This window comes from Saimiri boliviensis, chromosome 3 (genome assembly GCF_048565385.1).
Source record: "Saimiri boliviensis isolate mSaiBol1 chromosome 3, mSaiBol1.pri, whole genome shotgun sequence".
Classification (NCBI taxonomy): domain Eukaryota; kingdom Metazoa; phylum Chordata; class Mammalia; order Primates; family Cebidae; genus Saimiri; species Saimiri boliviensis.
The window spans coordinates 52,207,770-52,223,061 of NC_133451.1; the positions used below are offsets into that span (position 1 = coordinate 52,207,770).

Sequence of the window (15,292 nt, forward strand, 5' to 3'; positions counted from 1 at the left end):
CGATCTCGGCTCACCGCAACCTCCGCCTCCTGGGTTCAGGCAATTCTCCTGCCTCAGCCTCCTGAGTAGCTGGGATTACAGACACGCGCCACCATGCCCAGCTAATTTTTTGTATTTTTAGTAGAGACGGGGTTTCACCATGTGGACCAGGTTGGTCTCGATCTCTCGACCTCGTGATCCACCCGCCTCGGCCTCCCAAAGTGCTGGGATTACAGGCTTGAGCCACCGCGCCCGGCTTCTTTTTCTTTTCTTTTCCTTCCTTCCTTCCCTCCCTCCCTGCCTTCCCTCCCTCCCTGCCTTCCTTTACTTTTTTTTGCTTATTTCTAGTTCTACAACGAACAAGTGAAAATAGTACAAGGCAAGAAAGGAGGAAAGAACAGAACCTGCTGCCTAAGTCCCTTTCATCAAGAAATGCAAAAGCCTTCCCCAAAGGCTTTTTGACGTCCAGCCTTCGGCCTGATCCTTATTGGCTAGACTGTGTCACGTGACCACACAGCTTCGCGGGAGAATGGAAAAGGAAGGATTTAGTGTTTCCAGCCCTGAAAGTCTCATGAGAGAAAGGTGGCAACAGAGAAGGGGCTTGGATATGTTGATGAGCCCAGCTAACCAACAGTGTCTGCAACTGCACACGCAGGATGCAAGGTGGAGAGAGAGGGCGCTGTGCAGTTTTTCAGTCTAGGATGGGTATTATTGTTTTGGTGTATGACCCTGGGTGTCCAAAAGAGACTCCTGACAATCAAACTTAGAGCTCTAGGTTCTTGTAAAGACTTAGCACAAGCATCAGAGTAAACCTTGCCCTGTCCATTACCATTTTATAGCAGTAGCAATTATTGTGACTCTTTACAAAGTGCTTTTTAAAATTTAGTAGAATATTGCTATCAGTGTTTCACAGTTGAAAAAGCAAACTCAAGGAGATTAGTACTGGTAACATATTTGTATTTAAAAGGACGCTGACCCCTCATTCCTCCCATCATATGCCATTCAAGGACTCTAGACGATAGGGCAGAAGAAGTGACTCTTTGGCCATAAATGGGGCTTCTGTGCCACAAGCTAAAGGCATACTCTCTGCCCAGCTGGTTTTGTTCTGAATTTTTCTTTTGAGACAGGATCTCACGCTGTTATCCAGGCTGGAGTGCAGCAGCATGGTCTTAGCTCAGTGTAGCCTTTGCCTCCCAGACTCAAGCAATCCTCCCACCTCAGTCTCCCATGTAGTTGGGACTACAGTCACATCCACTACTCTCTGCTAATTTTTGTGTTTTTAATAGTGACAGGGTTTCACCATGTTGTCCAGGCTGGCCTTGAACTCCTGGGCTCAAGCAATCGGCCTGCCTCTGCCTCCCAAAGTGCTGGAATTACAAGCGTGAGCCACCACACCTGGCTATTGTTCTAGACTGTTCTTGAATCATGTCTCTGGTGTGTTGGAAAGACTTCTGACCTGGATCTTAGACCTGGTTTAGCATTTTCCTTATTGCCTGACATGGACTAATCACCATACTCAGTCTACTTTGTCCACAGTTCAGATCACCGCTACTTAGGTTGCAGGAGAGGACACTAGATATGAGGCTGTTTTGCTTAGATCCTGGTGCACCGTGTATTTGTTTTTAGAAGAAATGTTTTAAGACAGGGGAAGAGGAAGCTTGCCCGGGGATGTTTAACAGGATCCTGTAAACATCTGTATTCTAAATAATTGTTAGTGTTTCCACTTTTGGGATCTTAATTTTAGAGAACCGGAAAAACTGTTCCTGAACTGGAGGTAAGAGTTCAGAAGTGTATACCAGTGTCATTCCAGGCTGGATTAGCAGGTGTAATTAGTAAGCTTTCCAATATCCATCTTTCCCTTCTTCCTTACTAACAGAACCCTAATTTTGCTCAAGGCATTGCTATGCTCATTACCAATGCTCCAGTTCCCAGACTCCCTTGCAGCTAGGTGTGGCCATGTGACCCACTTTGTCCAATGTAATGTAGGTGGAAGGTACTAGGTGGGAACTTCCAGGAAATCTTTTTAGAGAGGAAAGTCTTAGCTGGCATTTGGCCTATGCTTTCCCTCTCTCTCTGTTTGGCTTGAAATGCAGGCCCAGTGTCCAGGTGTCCATGAATACAGAAGCTGTGTGCTATAGATGGTAGAGTGGGAAGATAGAATGACCCCAGCTCCTTGATAACGTTAGGGAGCTACTCTAATAGCCTGGGATTACCTACCTGGTGATGTCTTATGTAAAAACAATCAAGAAAACAACGAAGTGGCTTGGCGTGGTGGCTCATGCCTGTAATCCCAGCACTTTGGGAGGCTGAGGTGGGTGGATCACTTGAGACCAGGAGGTCAAGACCAGCCTGGCCAACATGGCAAAACCCCATCTCTACTAAAAACACAAAATATTAGCTGGGTGTGATGATGTGCACCTGTAAACCCAGTTACTCAGGAAGTTGAGTCAGGAGAATCACTTGAACCTGGGAAGCAGAAATTGCAGTGAGCCAAGATCACACCACTATACTCCAGCCTGGGCGACACAGTGAAACTGTACTAAAAAAAAAAAAAAAGAAAGAAAAGAAAACAAAGAAACAAGCCTATTTGTTTAATCCCTTGTAATCAAGTTACTGTTCCATGCAATCAAGCACAGTTTTAACTGACAGACTATTAAAATGGTATCTTAGTCTGTGTGGATGCTATAACAAAATGTCTTAGACTGGGTAATTTGTAAACAACATAAATTTATTGCTCATGGTTCTGGAGGCTGGGAAGTCCAGGATCAAGGCACCAGCAGACTATGGTGAACCCTCAAGTTGGTGAGGGCCCATTCCTCCCAGGTGCCGTCTATGTATCCTCCCATGACAGAAGGGCAAACAAGCTTGCTCAACAATCCCATTCATATGGGTGGAGCCCGCATGACCTAGTCACCTCCCAAGAGCCCCACCTCCTAAAATCATCACCTTAGGGATTTAGGGATAAAGTCTCAACATATGAATAGTGCGGGGGGTATGGTGGGGGGCACATTCAGGCCATAGCAGACATCTAGTGTGCTATGATAGTAAATGGATGCAAATTGACTGTAGAGTTTGTTAGAACAACGCTGCTCCAACTTCCACATAAACCACTTGAGGACCTTGTTACAGATGTAGCTTCTGATTCACTGGGTCTGGAATGGGGTTTCACATTTCTCACCAGCTTGAAGCTAATGCTGATGAGGCTGGTCTTGAACCACACTTTGAGTAGTAAAGATTTAGAAAATGGCAGCTCTTCTGGTCAGTCAGCCCCTACCACATAGGAGCTTTTTTGCTTCTCTTTGATATGTTTCTTATTTGGTTAAAAACCTGTAGAGGACTCACTCAGTGCATCTTCAACAAAAAGTTAAGCTTTTATTTAGAATATCATTTTAGAGACAAAAAGCAGTTCACTTTATTTAGCAAAATAAATTTAACCAATGCATTTAAATACAGTGAATTCAAGATCTTTGGTGGATTTTTTTCTTAGATGCTTGCTTTTTTGCCAGTTGGAGTTTCTGTCTTCAAGCCTAACTGGGTTCTCTCCAAGCTAATGCAGCTATATTCCAAAGAAGTGTTTTATGAAATCTGAATACTCAAACACCCCATCTGTATTCTCACTCAACCATCATTGTATTAGACAAAACATGAGGAAACAACTTAGGGAAGTAGGTTCAGAAGGAAATGTGTTCCCTTCTCCCTCATATTATCTTTTCAACAGTTGCCTGGATTGCTCTAAATGGGTTATGCAAGCAAATTGTTACTGGGAGGTGATGGTCAACAGCAAACTTAGATGGTTTTCACACCATCTGTCATCATGACCCAAAGGGAAATGCAAGCCACACCACTTTTCCAGCCAAGCCACTGCCTTACTCAGAAGATACACATAGCTTCCTATTGTTATTTTCTTTTCTAGTTACGTACATTTAGAAAAAAATACAACACTGTGTTAAATAGCAGGACAGCTAGCAATGAAACATACAGTGCTACACTGAAAAACCACAGCAGCTTGGTTAAGCAGAGGAGAGAAATGGCAGATGGTCTTCATGGAGTCAAGCTGTCAGTGCCGGCCATCTCCTTAGTCTGTGACGGATCTGCACTCTGAGGGCAGGCCTTCTGACCGCCGCCACTCCGCCAGGCGCTTGTTAAACCATTTCTGGAAGAGAGAAATGAGCAAAAATATTTATCACATGCAGAAAAACGGAAATACCCATTCTCTTTCTAAAAGGTAGTCTCTGTGGCACAAGTGGAGAGGAGAGAGTGAAGGAATGAGTCCATAGGGACGGTTCGCACTGTGGCACTAACCTTTCCTGCCTCAGGACCTTTGTGCATGCTATTTTCTGTGTTTAGAATGCTCTCTTCATTCTTTATCTAATGATCTCCCTGCCATCCTCACATCTTAGCTTAAGCAGGACCTTCTCGATGAAGCCTTCCCTGACCACTCTATCCGAAGGGGGTTTCCCACTCATCTCCTTACTTCCCAATTTAGTACTTTGTTACTTGCACAGAACTTTTAGCATCTGCCATGGGTTTCTTATGGATTCGCTTGTTTTTAATCTATATTCCCTTCTAGAATGTAAGATCCATGAAAGCAGAGACTGTATTCATCTTATCACCATGTATCCTTAGCCCCTAGTACAAAGGTTTTTAAGAGTTAGAGATTAATCAGTATTGGCTGAAGGAAAAAAAGAAGTTAAAGCATCTTCTTAATACCCCAGATAGATCTCTATGGCTGCTATATTTCATCTCGCCAAAGGCTTTCCTCATTGGTAGCAGTTAGGAAGAATGTGTTGAATAAGATTAATGGGCAACTGAGCACTGCACAAGCTCAGAGCACTCCCTGGGGGATGCATGGATTAGGTCAGCCTCATCTATCCTGCCCCAGGACCACTGAGCAGTGTGAGAAGCTAAAGTGGGCCTCCCGCTTTACTCAGAATCTCTCAGCCCTGTATGGGGACTCAAATATTTCACACCTCATGGAAGTGGCCAGGGACGTACAGAAGATCCCAGATGGAATGTTTCTAGACACAGTATCATATGAGGCCCAGATTATGCCTATATGTTGTCAGGCAGTGTGGTATACTCTTGAGAAGTCAATGGCTGCCTTTATCTTGCTAACTGGGGTGGTACAGAGCTCCCCAAAGAGGAGAGTAGGAGAACCATGCTGGGGATAGGGCCGGGGTCTGGACCAGGTTTTTCAAGAGGAAACTGGAAATAAAAAACAAAACAAAACAACTTTGAAGCGAGACTACTGAGGAAACAGAAGCAGCAAGCATTGGCCTCCATCGGAGAGGATGAGGAGACAGCTCTGCGGAACGTCAGCACCTCCCGCAAGCCCTGTTCTGTGCTTCCCAACCATTCACATGTCATGGGGTACATTGAGAAGGATGAGATTTGTGTGTCACTGGTGTGTAGGCAGTCTTTGTGGATAGGTGATCCCTCCCCTCCCCCCACCAGGGCTCTGCAGTCCTGGGCCCTGCCAACAGGAAGCTCTGGAGTAACTAATTGGCTATGAGAACTTGAGGAAGTCCCTAAAAATAGAGAACTGGTCATCTGTAAATAAAAGGTAAACCTAGGGGGTTTCTACTGTCCCTTCTGGTTCTCTATAATTCACCTGTTTGTTCTAGGGGTAAGTGGACCGGGAACAGGAAGGACGCAGAAAGATCACAGCTATGAGATGCCAGATCTGGGATGTGCTGATGGAGACGGGATGGTGGGAAACCTCTGTAGGGCTCCCCATGTAGCATGGGCTGATGCCTGTCCATACACTCTGAATGAACAGGATGGGCTCTAGGAAGCCGAAAGGGAATTCAGCATAAGCCCAAGATCAGAAGAAAGAGTAAGAACCACAGGGGGAGAAGGAGCAAGTCCTAGAGGAGAGCTGTCGAGCTTGAATGGGGATGAAGCTCTGCAGGGCTGTTTTGGGCTCCACATCAATGCTAAGCTGGCTAAACAGCATGGGACTACAGCTATACCTCACGCACCTGTACAGCAGAGTTTACACACTGAAATGCCTTACACAGTTGTCAAGATCTTATATACCTTTACACTGGGGTGGCAGCAGAGAAAAGTAATCTAAAGCCAAGGACAGCAGATGATCGTGGGGCCCTTCGAGGGCTGCTTTCTGGGTACCATATTTTGCTTTTAGCGATCATTAACCTTCATCAGAAGAGAGAACTTATGTAACTTTGGCATTTTCAATGGAAATTCAACTGCTAAGCGTGGGCCCATTTTCTTCTGTAACCTGTGTGTGTGTGTATTTAACTAACTCTGGATTCTGGTATGAGAGCAGCAAGGCTCCAGTTTCATTAATGAGGCAGCTCTGTGGGGGGGTTCAAGGATACAAGGTCTGATTAAATAGGATCTCCAGTTACTAGGGCTGAATAAATGGCAGCCTTGTAAAGACTGACTAATTAAAATCTGGAGGAGGAAAATCTCATTTTCTATCAGATATCATTTAAGGCAAAATGGTTGAGCTGGTCTCATTTAAAAGAGCCACCCACATCTTTACACTATGTCATGAAGCAGAATATTGATGGACTGTTGTAAAAATAACTTCAGCAGGGACCACATTTGTGGTTTTGTGAGTTGGTACCCAAATGCTTAACAAATTGAGCCCTAGCGTTGGGGGATGGGAGGAGGCTCAAGAAAAGCCGAACTATTTTTTGAAAATGCGTATTTTAAATTAAGTATATATGTAATAATTTAGCAAAACCAGTTGCAGTCCAGCAGAAATCATTGAATACATTGCTTGCTTTTTTTTCCCCTTTAGAGCTGTACCTGATCACATCTCACTCACATCAGTGCTAATTTTCCACCTGGCTTTATCCTTCTCTTCTTTGTTTCAGTCATCCACTGGGAAAGACATTCATCCCTTGCTTACTTATAAATGAATGCCCTCATTACCCTTGCCCATTGATGGAGATTTATTTACTCCAAGTAAACAGATGATAATTAGGCACTGTGATGGGAAGGGGCTTGGGCAAAGGAATATTGTCCCTGTCCTTTTCTCTAGTAACTAACATTTCATTCTTTTCACGGAGAGACCTTTAGAGGTCTTTATTCCTCTGATAAAACATCCAGTGACTGAAACCACTGGGTTCTGGAAACAAGGTCAGGACATCAAGAGGAGATAAAAATACTTGGAGACCTCCCTAAGAACCAATTCCAGTTACATTGTGCTTGAATTGAAGAGGAAGAGAGAGAGAGAGAGAGAGAGAGAGAGAGAGAGAGAGAGAGAACAGAATACACCAGATCATCCCAGCCTCCCAGGGGGCTGAGAAAGGAGCTTTCCCAGCCTATTCTAACACTGACTTCAAAATAAAAGACATAGGACTGGGATTCTGTAAGTTTTCATCTAATTTAAATGTAGGAGATATTTAGATAACTGTCATGAGAAAAACCCATTCTAATATCCCAGTAAATGCGACTTAGAAAGTTATTTCAATTACAGCACACTTCACTTTACTTTGAGTTCTTATAGGTACCACCTCCAACCCCACAGATAATTCTGTCCTGCAGTGGGACAGTTATAAAGAGGTCAGCAAAGCTCCCAAGACAGAGAATGTTTCAACTTCTTAGTCCCACTTGTCCCTGCCCAAGTATCAGCCCTGTGAATCAGTTGTAGTAACTATCTTGCAAGAGCACTGGGAGACTCAGGTTTATTTTTCTTATACTGAAGTATTACTTGTTCTAGGAAAGTTAAGAATACGATCCCATTTTTGGAGGTGGGTGGCTGGGTGGGATGGGGACTCAGGCATGTGAAACAAATGTTAGTTTGGCTTTGGTGACCCTTTCCCATGGAAAGGGGCAACACTAGTAAGAACACAGGGGAGGCTGGGAGCGGTGGCTCATGCCTGTAATCCCAGCACTTTGGGAGGCCAAGGCAAGAGGATTGCTTGAGCTCAGGAGTTCGAAACCAGCTCAGACAACATAGTGAGACCCCCATCTCTACAAAAATTTTAAAAATCAGCCAGGCATGGTGGTAGTACATGCCTGTAGTCCCAGCTACTTGGGAGGCTGAGATAGAAGGATTGTCTGAGGCTGGGAGGTCGAGGCTGAGGTGAGCCATGGTCATGCCACTGTACTGGTCATGCCATCCTGAATGACAGCGTGAGACATTGTCTCAAAAAAAGGAAAAAAGAAAAGAAAGAAACAGGGAAAATGTCAATACCAGACACTACTTACGTGTAGGCCCAGCAGGCCCTGGCCTCTGTGGAGTTATTTAAAGGACCCTTACAGGACTTTCTATAAACAAAAATAATTTTAATGACTCAAAGTTCATCATTAAGCATATGTCTCCAGAAGACACTTTCTTTTTGTAATATTTTTAAATGTTTAATATTTTTATTTTTGTTTACTTATTTTGAGACAGGTTCTCTCTCTGTCACCCAGGCTGGTTAGTGCAGTGGCAAGATCATAGCTCACTGCAGCCTTGAACTCCTGGGCTCAAGGGATTCTCCTGCCTTAATCTCCAGAGCAGCTGGGACTATAGGCATGCACCACCACACCTGGCTGATTTTTTAATTTTTAATTTTTTTTAATTTTTAATTTTTTAGAGATAGGCAGGGTCTTGCCATGTTGCCCAGGCTGGTTTCAAACTCCTCATCTCAAGCAGTCCTCCTGCCTCAGCCTCTCAAAGTGCTGAGATTATAGGTATGAGCCACCACATCCAGCCAGCCAGACACTTTGTTTTTCTTAGAAGATACTCTAAATATATAAATGTTGTTTGAGAAGATGAAAGAAGAAATCATTCTCATTCACCAGTGCCCATGGGGTAGTGGGATGGGAGGGGAAAGAATGGGAAATTGAAAGAGGAGACCCTATCCAGTAAGGGCAGGGAGGCAGCCTGTGGTTCCTAGGAAGTCTCTTTCCCCGAGCTTGCTAAGTGCTGCTTGTCTCTAAGCTCTGGGGTTCTAGATGCTCCCCTGCAGGTTGAGGCAGGAAGACAGAGGCGCAAGCCAAGCTGTGGTCGCTGTAGGGAGGAAGGAGATGTTGGTTCTGTGGCAGGAAGAGGAAGCCAGGGGCCCTGCTAAGAGGCTGGCTCACCCCACATCCACTCATTTTGGGGCTGGGTCTACAATTTGTTTTTTTGAGGATGGCAGAAGAGGAGAAATGGGAGAAAGACTGCCTGAGAGGGTAGAAGGACCCGCTACGCAGAGATCTGAATTGGCTGAGCTCAGTCACAGAAAAAAACGCCAAGTGCCCTTTCCTTCTTCTTACCCCTAACCAGATTTTATTTCAATACTCTAATGTCAGGTAAATTTCAAGGAAAGGTTGAATATAGCCTGGGAGGGCTGTTGCTTAACGCACAGGAAAGATAGCACCAAGTGAGTTGCCAGGTCTTTCCTCCTGTTCTGTCTAGTGATTTCTATTCCTTCTTAGTGGAGAGAGCATAGCAGGGTGGTTTAGAATCTGGGCTTCAAATCCTGGTCCTGCTGCCTTCTAGCTGCTGTCTTGGGCAAGGATATTTAATCCTTCTGTGCCTCCGTTCCCTTTTCTGGACAAGTGGGCTAATAGCATCTACCCTCACAGTATTGTTGTGACAAATAAATGATTTACTAACTTGGACAGTGCCTGGAAAACTGCTTGGCATGTATTAGCCATTACAAAGGTCAATGTAATTATGCTGCTTTATAGGTAAGGCGACTGATGACAGTTCACCAGGGACAATCAGAGGCCGAGAAGGGGTTGGACTTCCTGTTGGTGCTGTGCCTGCAATGTTTCACAGCCTTGTTTTTAAAAGATAAGTTGCCTCTGTGATCACTCCTCTTTTCTAAGCATAGCGTGGGATTTCAAATGATAAAATTTCAGCAGGCTGCCTTCCCAAGGGACTCCAAGAAACATGAGCTGTTAGACTTGGGTTACAGTAAATCACCTTCCATTAAGTTCTGGTTCTGGTTGGTCAGACAGCTGTTCCATTTGCTAAAAATTGATATTTTTGCCTTTCTATCTGACCTGCAAATGACAGGATCATCTATGGACAGACTCTCCAAAGTGTGCCTCTGACTTGATTAGTAAAAATAATTTTGGACTTGGGGTCCAGCGTCTTGGTTGTAGGGTCTATTGGATCCATTACAAGCTTCTAAACCTCAGCTGAGCATGGCTCATGGTGACAGGACAAGTGCCTGATGCGCTGGTATATAAATGGGAAAAATAAGAACGTCTCTGCTTCAGAACCGAGATAAAAGGTGTGAAGTGCTTTGGGGCCAAACAGGAGAAATGCCAGATCAGGTCCAAGGAGTCTCTCATGCATAAAGGATTGTCTTTCCATGAGCAAAGGGAAAAGAGAAGTCAGAGTTTAGACAGCGTTTAAGAAGTCAGCTAACAGCTCCAGCATTGTACCTGTGGTTAACAACCACAGGCAGTGTCGCATTCTTTACCTGGCATTTTGGGGGACAATATGGGAGCATTAAAAAATAAAGCTAAATCAATGAATGCACTTAGGGGGACACTGGCAGCCGCTCCCATCAGCTGTAATGTCAGCTATCTGCCGTCTTATAAAACTCCAGGAAAGACCTCTAAAGCTTAAAGCCGGGGAATTTTTTTTTTTTTTTTTTTTTTTTAAATCGTAACCAAATCTCCCTGGCTTCGTGCAGTGTGAGTTCTGCAGCTCCGGGGACGCTGCAGTGTGATGTGGTGGAGAGAGCATGCTTCACGGCTCCTGCCATCCTGACAGCGCCCTCCCGCCCGGCCTCAGCCTCCTCCTTCGCCAAAACCGGAGGACTGAATTTACGGCTAGCTGGTCTCCGGGGTGCCTTGCAGCTCTGACGTTCCCGCCTAGAGTAGATCTTCCCAGAGGCTTCGCAGGCAGACCAGAGCGGGCAGAGCCGGGAAAGCTAGACAGGGACAGGCGAGAGACGCGGCTCCCGACCCCGAAGGGGAGAAAGCGTGTATTCAGTATCCCAGGCTGCCGGGAACAGGCAAGGACCGGCGACCGCGGGGTTTCTACGCAGCTCCCGGGAACCGCGGCTGGCTGGGGGTGGCGGGGAGACTGGGCGCCCATGGGAGTGGGGAAGCGGGGAGGCTCCGGGGGGAGCCACGCAGGGTCCGGGCCGCAGGGATGTGGGCCGAAGCGATGGGAGATCGCGGGGAGGGCAGCCCGGCAGGAGGGCCGGACGACCGGGACCCCCAGCCGCGAGACGGCTCAGCCCCGGCAGGGGTCGGGCGCGCGGGGACGCACCTGGGTCTCCTCCTCGGAAAGGCCGGCCTCTGCAGCGATGAGGCACAGCGTGGTGGGGTCCGGACGCTTGTGGACCTTGTTGAAGTTGTACTCCAGGATCTCCACCTGGTCCTCCGTGGGGCCGTTCGCCGTCTCCGCCGACATGGTCCCTGCGCGCTGCGGGGCGGGGAGAAGCGGCGGCGGTGAGCGAGGCGGCGGGCGGGACGCAGCGAAGGGAGGCGGTCGCGGCGCCACCCGGGTAGCCCCAGCCCCGGCCGCCCCCTGCCGCGGTGCCACGGCCGCGCGAGTCCCCGGCGGCTGCAGGCTGAGCGGGGCTTAGGGGTGCCCCCACCCGGGCCTCCCTCCTGGGACCAAGCGATGCTGCGGGCTGACGGCCGAGCCTCGCGTGCGGCGCCTCCCGCGCCCCCCGGGGACTCCTTGCAGCAACTCCCCCTGGATGCCGGCCTGCGACCTGGGTGAGGAAGATAACTCCGCGCGTCCTCACCTCAGTCCTGCTCTAAGGAAGGAGTGAAGGAGGCACGGGGGTGGTTGTGAGAAATCGCCTTAAAAACTTCCTCCCGAAAGAGGGACCTCCCCTGGGGACAGACTTGACAGATCGCGAGGGTGGTGGGTTCGCCCGAGTCCGCGGCTAGCCGGACTCCCCGGTACGCGGGCTTGTGCCTGTGCAGTGGGTTGGCGGTTTGGGGCCCTCTCCAGGCAGGGTTGCACACCCCACCCTTCCTTCAAAAAAAGTTTCCCGCAAGACAAGTTACTTCTCAAAGTTGGGGAGATGGAGGAGGTGCTTGTAATGTCTTTCCATTTTACAGAGCTGGAGATAGGTCCGCAGAGAAGTGATTTAAGGTGGAGAATTGAGCCACAGGAGAAATTTCCACCTGGGGGCCTTCACGGGTCACTCTGCGCTCTGCGACCTCCTCCTTCAATCCTCCGCCCCTGCTCTTTCTAACTATACTTTAGTGAGTCCCCGCTATTCCACAATTTATGGCAAAGAGCCTGCTTTGCTGACTGCTCCTGGATGGGAGGACTTGCAGGATGGAGCCACAACTCACTGAGGAGGGTTTTGGCTCTTTTGTAATTTCAGACATACCTTGCGATTGCACGAAAATGTACTATAAAGTCAGGAAAATGGGCCCATCGCAAGCTTCAAGATCTCTAGTATCTCCTTACTTTACAGCCAAACAGTACGCTAGCAAATTTGAAGCAACATGACTTCCTGCTGGGTTCTCTGAATTGGTCCCAACCAAAAACTTAAAATTTTAGAAATTTGCAGATGTAACGCCTCCGTCCACCTCCTCCTCCTAATTTAAGACGCAGGAAGGTGTAGAAAGTTGGAGTCTTTAAGATATTCTTGGCTGTGGGTTTGACACACCTGTCAGGGCTTGACTGCCGCTGACAGTAAAAGACAAACGCAAGTGTGGGAATCACGTTGGTTTGTTGTTTTAACAAACAATTGCAAAATCATCCAGCACAATCCTGAGTAGGTTGTGATATGGTTTGTGCCTGGGTTGAGCCACATTTCACTGAATGGGCTAGGAGAATGTACCCAATGATGTTATAACCTTCTCCACTGTGACCTGCATTTTCTACTTCCTAAATAAATGTCTTTACCTCTTCTCTAGGTCACTTTGAAGGGGCTTTGAGGCACAACAGGAAGTCATTCTACTCTGAGAGTCCGGCTCAAGTCACTTGCCAAGCCACCATGAAATCCCATGTTTTTAGGGGATTCTGTGCTTTCCCACCTAAAAATCTGTAGCACTGATTCCTGCCGCGGTGCTGAGGCAGGAGAGGGTCAGACCAGGTCAGAAGTACTTCCTCTTCTCTATGCACCCATTGTCCCTTCCTTTGACACACAACTTCAGAGCTGGGAAGAACCTTGGAAATTACCTCCTCCAGTTCTCTTCTCTAACAGCCCAGGAAAATGAGCATAGGAAAACCAACTTTCTGAATATTGCCCAGTGAGAGACCTGTGCTCTGCTAGACCCTTCTCAGCAAGGCAGTCTGTCTTTAGTGTGGTAGGAAAAACCAGGAGGGCAGTAGTCCTAATGCAGGCAGGAGCTCATTGCCAATTTGAATGGGCATGGACTTTCCTAGTAGGACACCAAGTCTAGCCAAAGTTGTCCACGGAAACCGCCCACCACTGCTTGCTTTGCTTGAAAGAACACAAGGGCTGGGAGACAGCTGCCTCCGATTTTACTTCTGGCCTTAGAAAGGTTCCAGTTAATTTCACTTAATATAGTTGTGCTGGCTCTTCCAGGAAACTTTTGGTTTTTTCTTTGTAGAATCCGCAGTCCTTCAGAAATACTAGATTTCTAAACCGACTATTCTGCATATACGTCCCCCTCTTTTTTGGTTATTTAATTCCTGTTATAAAACACAAGGGCTGCTACTGGTCTTACGTTTAATTTAGTGCATTTTATTTTATTAGATTTCTATGGCTTCCTGTTACAGGAGATTGTATGAGATTTTGTGGGGAAGTCCCGGTTGACTCTAAAGAACTCCTTGGGTTAGTTGGCTGACAACCATTAGCCTTGATTGGTTGCCAAGGAGACGCGTGGGAGGACCATTTGAAAGTGCCTACTTCTCCAAGGTACACCAAACAAACTTGATTTCTAGAAACAAAGGTGGAATATCTCTACAGTCAAATGTATCTGTTATTCGTCAGCAAACCTCTCAGCCCTTTGCTTGATAAATGTTTGCTGTTGCTTCGCTTCTTCTCTCACTCTGTCTCTCTTAAAGAAGATATAAATCAAACTGCCGGGGTAACCTTGGCCTTACAAAGCTTCTCAACGATTTCTAGCAAGACAACAGTCAAGAAGTTTCACTGGTGATAGTCTAAACAATTTCAGATTAAAAGATCTAAAAATACTTTAAAGCTACGCAAATGTTAATCTTAGTACAAGTTTTATTGTTGTGGCTCTTCATATCTCATCAAACATTCAAAGAGTAATTTGTCCTGTGGTTGTATTTTTCTTTTGTGGTTGGGGGAAGACATTGCGTAAGTATTTCCAAGAGGTTAAATGCAAACTGCTGGCTTTTTTCTAAATTCCAATGCCTGGGGTACACGTTTGTGTCAAGCCCATGGCTCTACTTTTGTCCCCTACTCCTATAATCATTTATTTTATCTTATTTTATTTTTAAAAATAATTGTGTTTATTTGAGTGAGATAAGTTTCTTTTCTTTTCTTTTCTTTTTCTCAAGATGGGGTTTCACCATGATGGCCAGGCTGGTCTTGAACTCCTGACCTCAGGTGATCCACCCACCTCGGCCTCCCAAAGTGCTAGGATTACAGGAGTGAGCCACCGTGCCCGACCAATCATTTATTTTTTAAAAATATCTACCTATATAAACTAGCTCACAAAAAGCACTGTCAACTGGGAATCTTTGGTTACCTATGTAGCAACCAAAAAATTGCCTTGGGCTCACATTTGCCATCTTATCTTGCCTTTTCCAGCCATTCTGACCCCTTTGTAATAAATATCGAACCAAGAGAAAAGGGTTATCAGTGGCAGATTCTCCCCATAAATCCCGAGTCCTATGGTAAGTTGGCCAAAAGGGAAACAAGCAGGTGGATTATTCTTTAGCCTGTATTTCTTTTATGTTCACTGTGAACTTCCTGGAAGCAATGGGCTCTTGAAACCTTCTGTATTTTCCTAAGTAAGAAAAATGATATGTGGCCAGTTCCACAAGAGAACTGGTGGGTCTTGGGAAGGGTGGGGGTTTTCCCCTTTGTCACTTATTCAATTACTCTGAAGTGGGTAGGAGGGGGCATCACTCAGGCTACCAAGGCCCCCCAGAAATGGAAACATTGAAAAACAGAAGTGGAGTATTGATCTGCCTCTCCAGGATAGCACAAGAGCTGGAGAGAGAGAGAGAATTGTTCTTTTCAGTATAAACTTGGTGGTTGGTATCCTTAACCTAACAGCAGTGTTCTCAAGCCTGGATGGGCTTCAGAATTACCTGTGGAAATGTCTAAGCCCACCATAGACCTCTTGAACCAGAACTGCATTTTAGAAACCTAGCACAGGAGAGACACAAAAAAGTATTTCAGCTCTTAAAAGATTTGCAATTTAATCATTAAAATCAATCATACATATTCTTATGCCTTATACCTGCTCTATTGCTGTATATCATCTTAAC

General features: G+C 46.2%; 1 protein-coding gene across 4 annotated transcripts in view; it reads right to left on the reverse strand.

Moving 5' to 3' along the window:
• Positions 1–3,331: 3,331 nt before the first annotated feature.
• Positions 3,332–15,292, reverse strand: part of HOPX (HOP homeobox) — a 33,065-nt gene continuing 21,104 nt past the window's right edge. For 2 of the 4 annotated variants that reach the window (XM_010344126.2, XM_010344127.3), the window contains exons 2-3: positions 11,159–11,314; positions 3,332–4,132 (exon numbers count right to left, since the gene is read on the reverse strand). In XM_010344126.2, the coding sequence (XP_010342428.1) occupies positions 4,055–4,132; positions 11,159–11,302 (222 nt within the window). In that variant the 5' untranslated portion in view covers positions 11,303–11,314 and the 3' untranslated portion in view covers positions 3,332–4,054. Of the gene's footprint in view, positions 4,133–11,158; positions 11,315–11,642; positions 11,926–15,112; positions 15,136–15,292 lie in introns of those variants that run through there. The other 2 variants (XM_074396174.1, XM_003933598.4) reach the window with 2 other exon arrangements.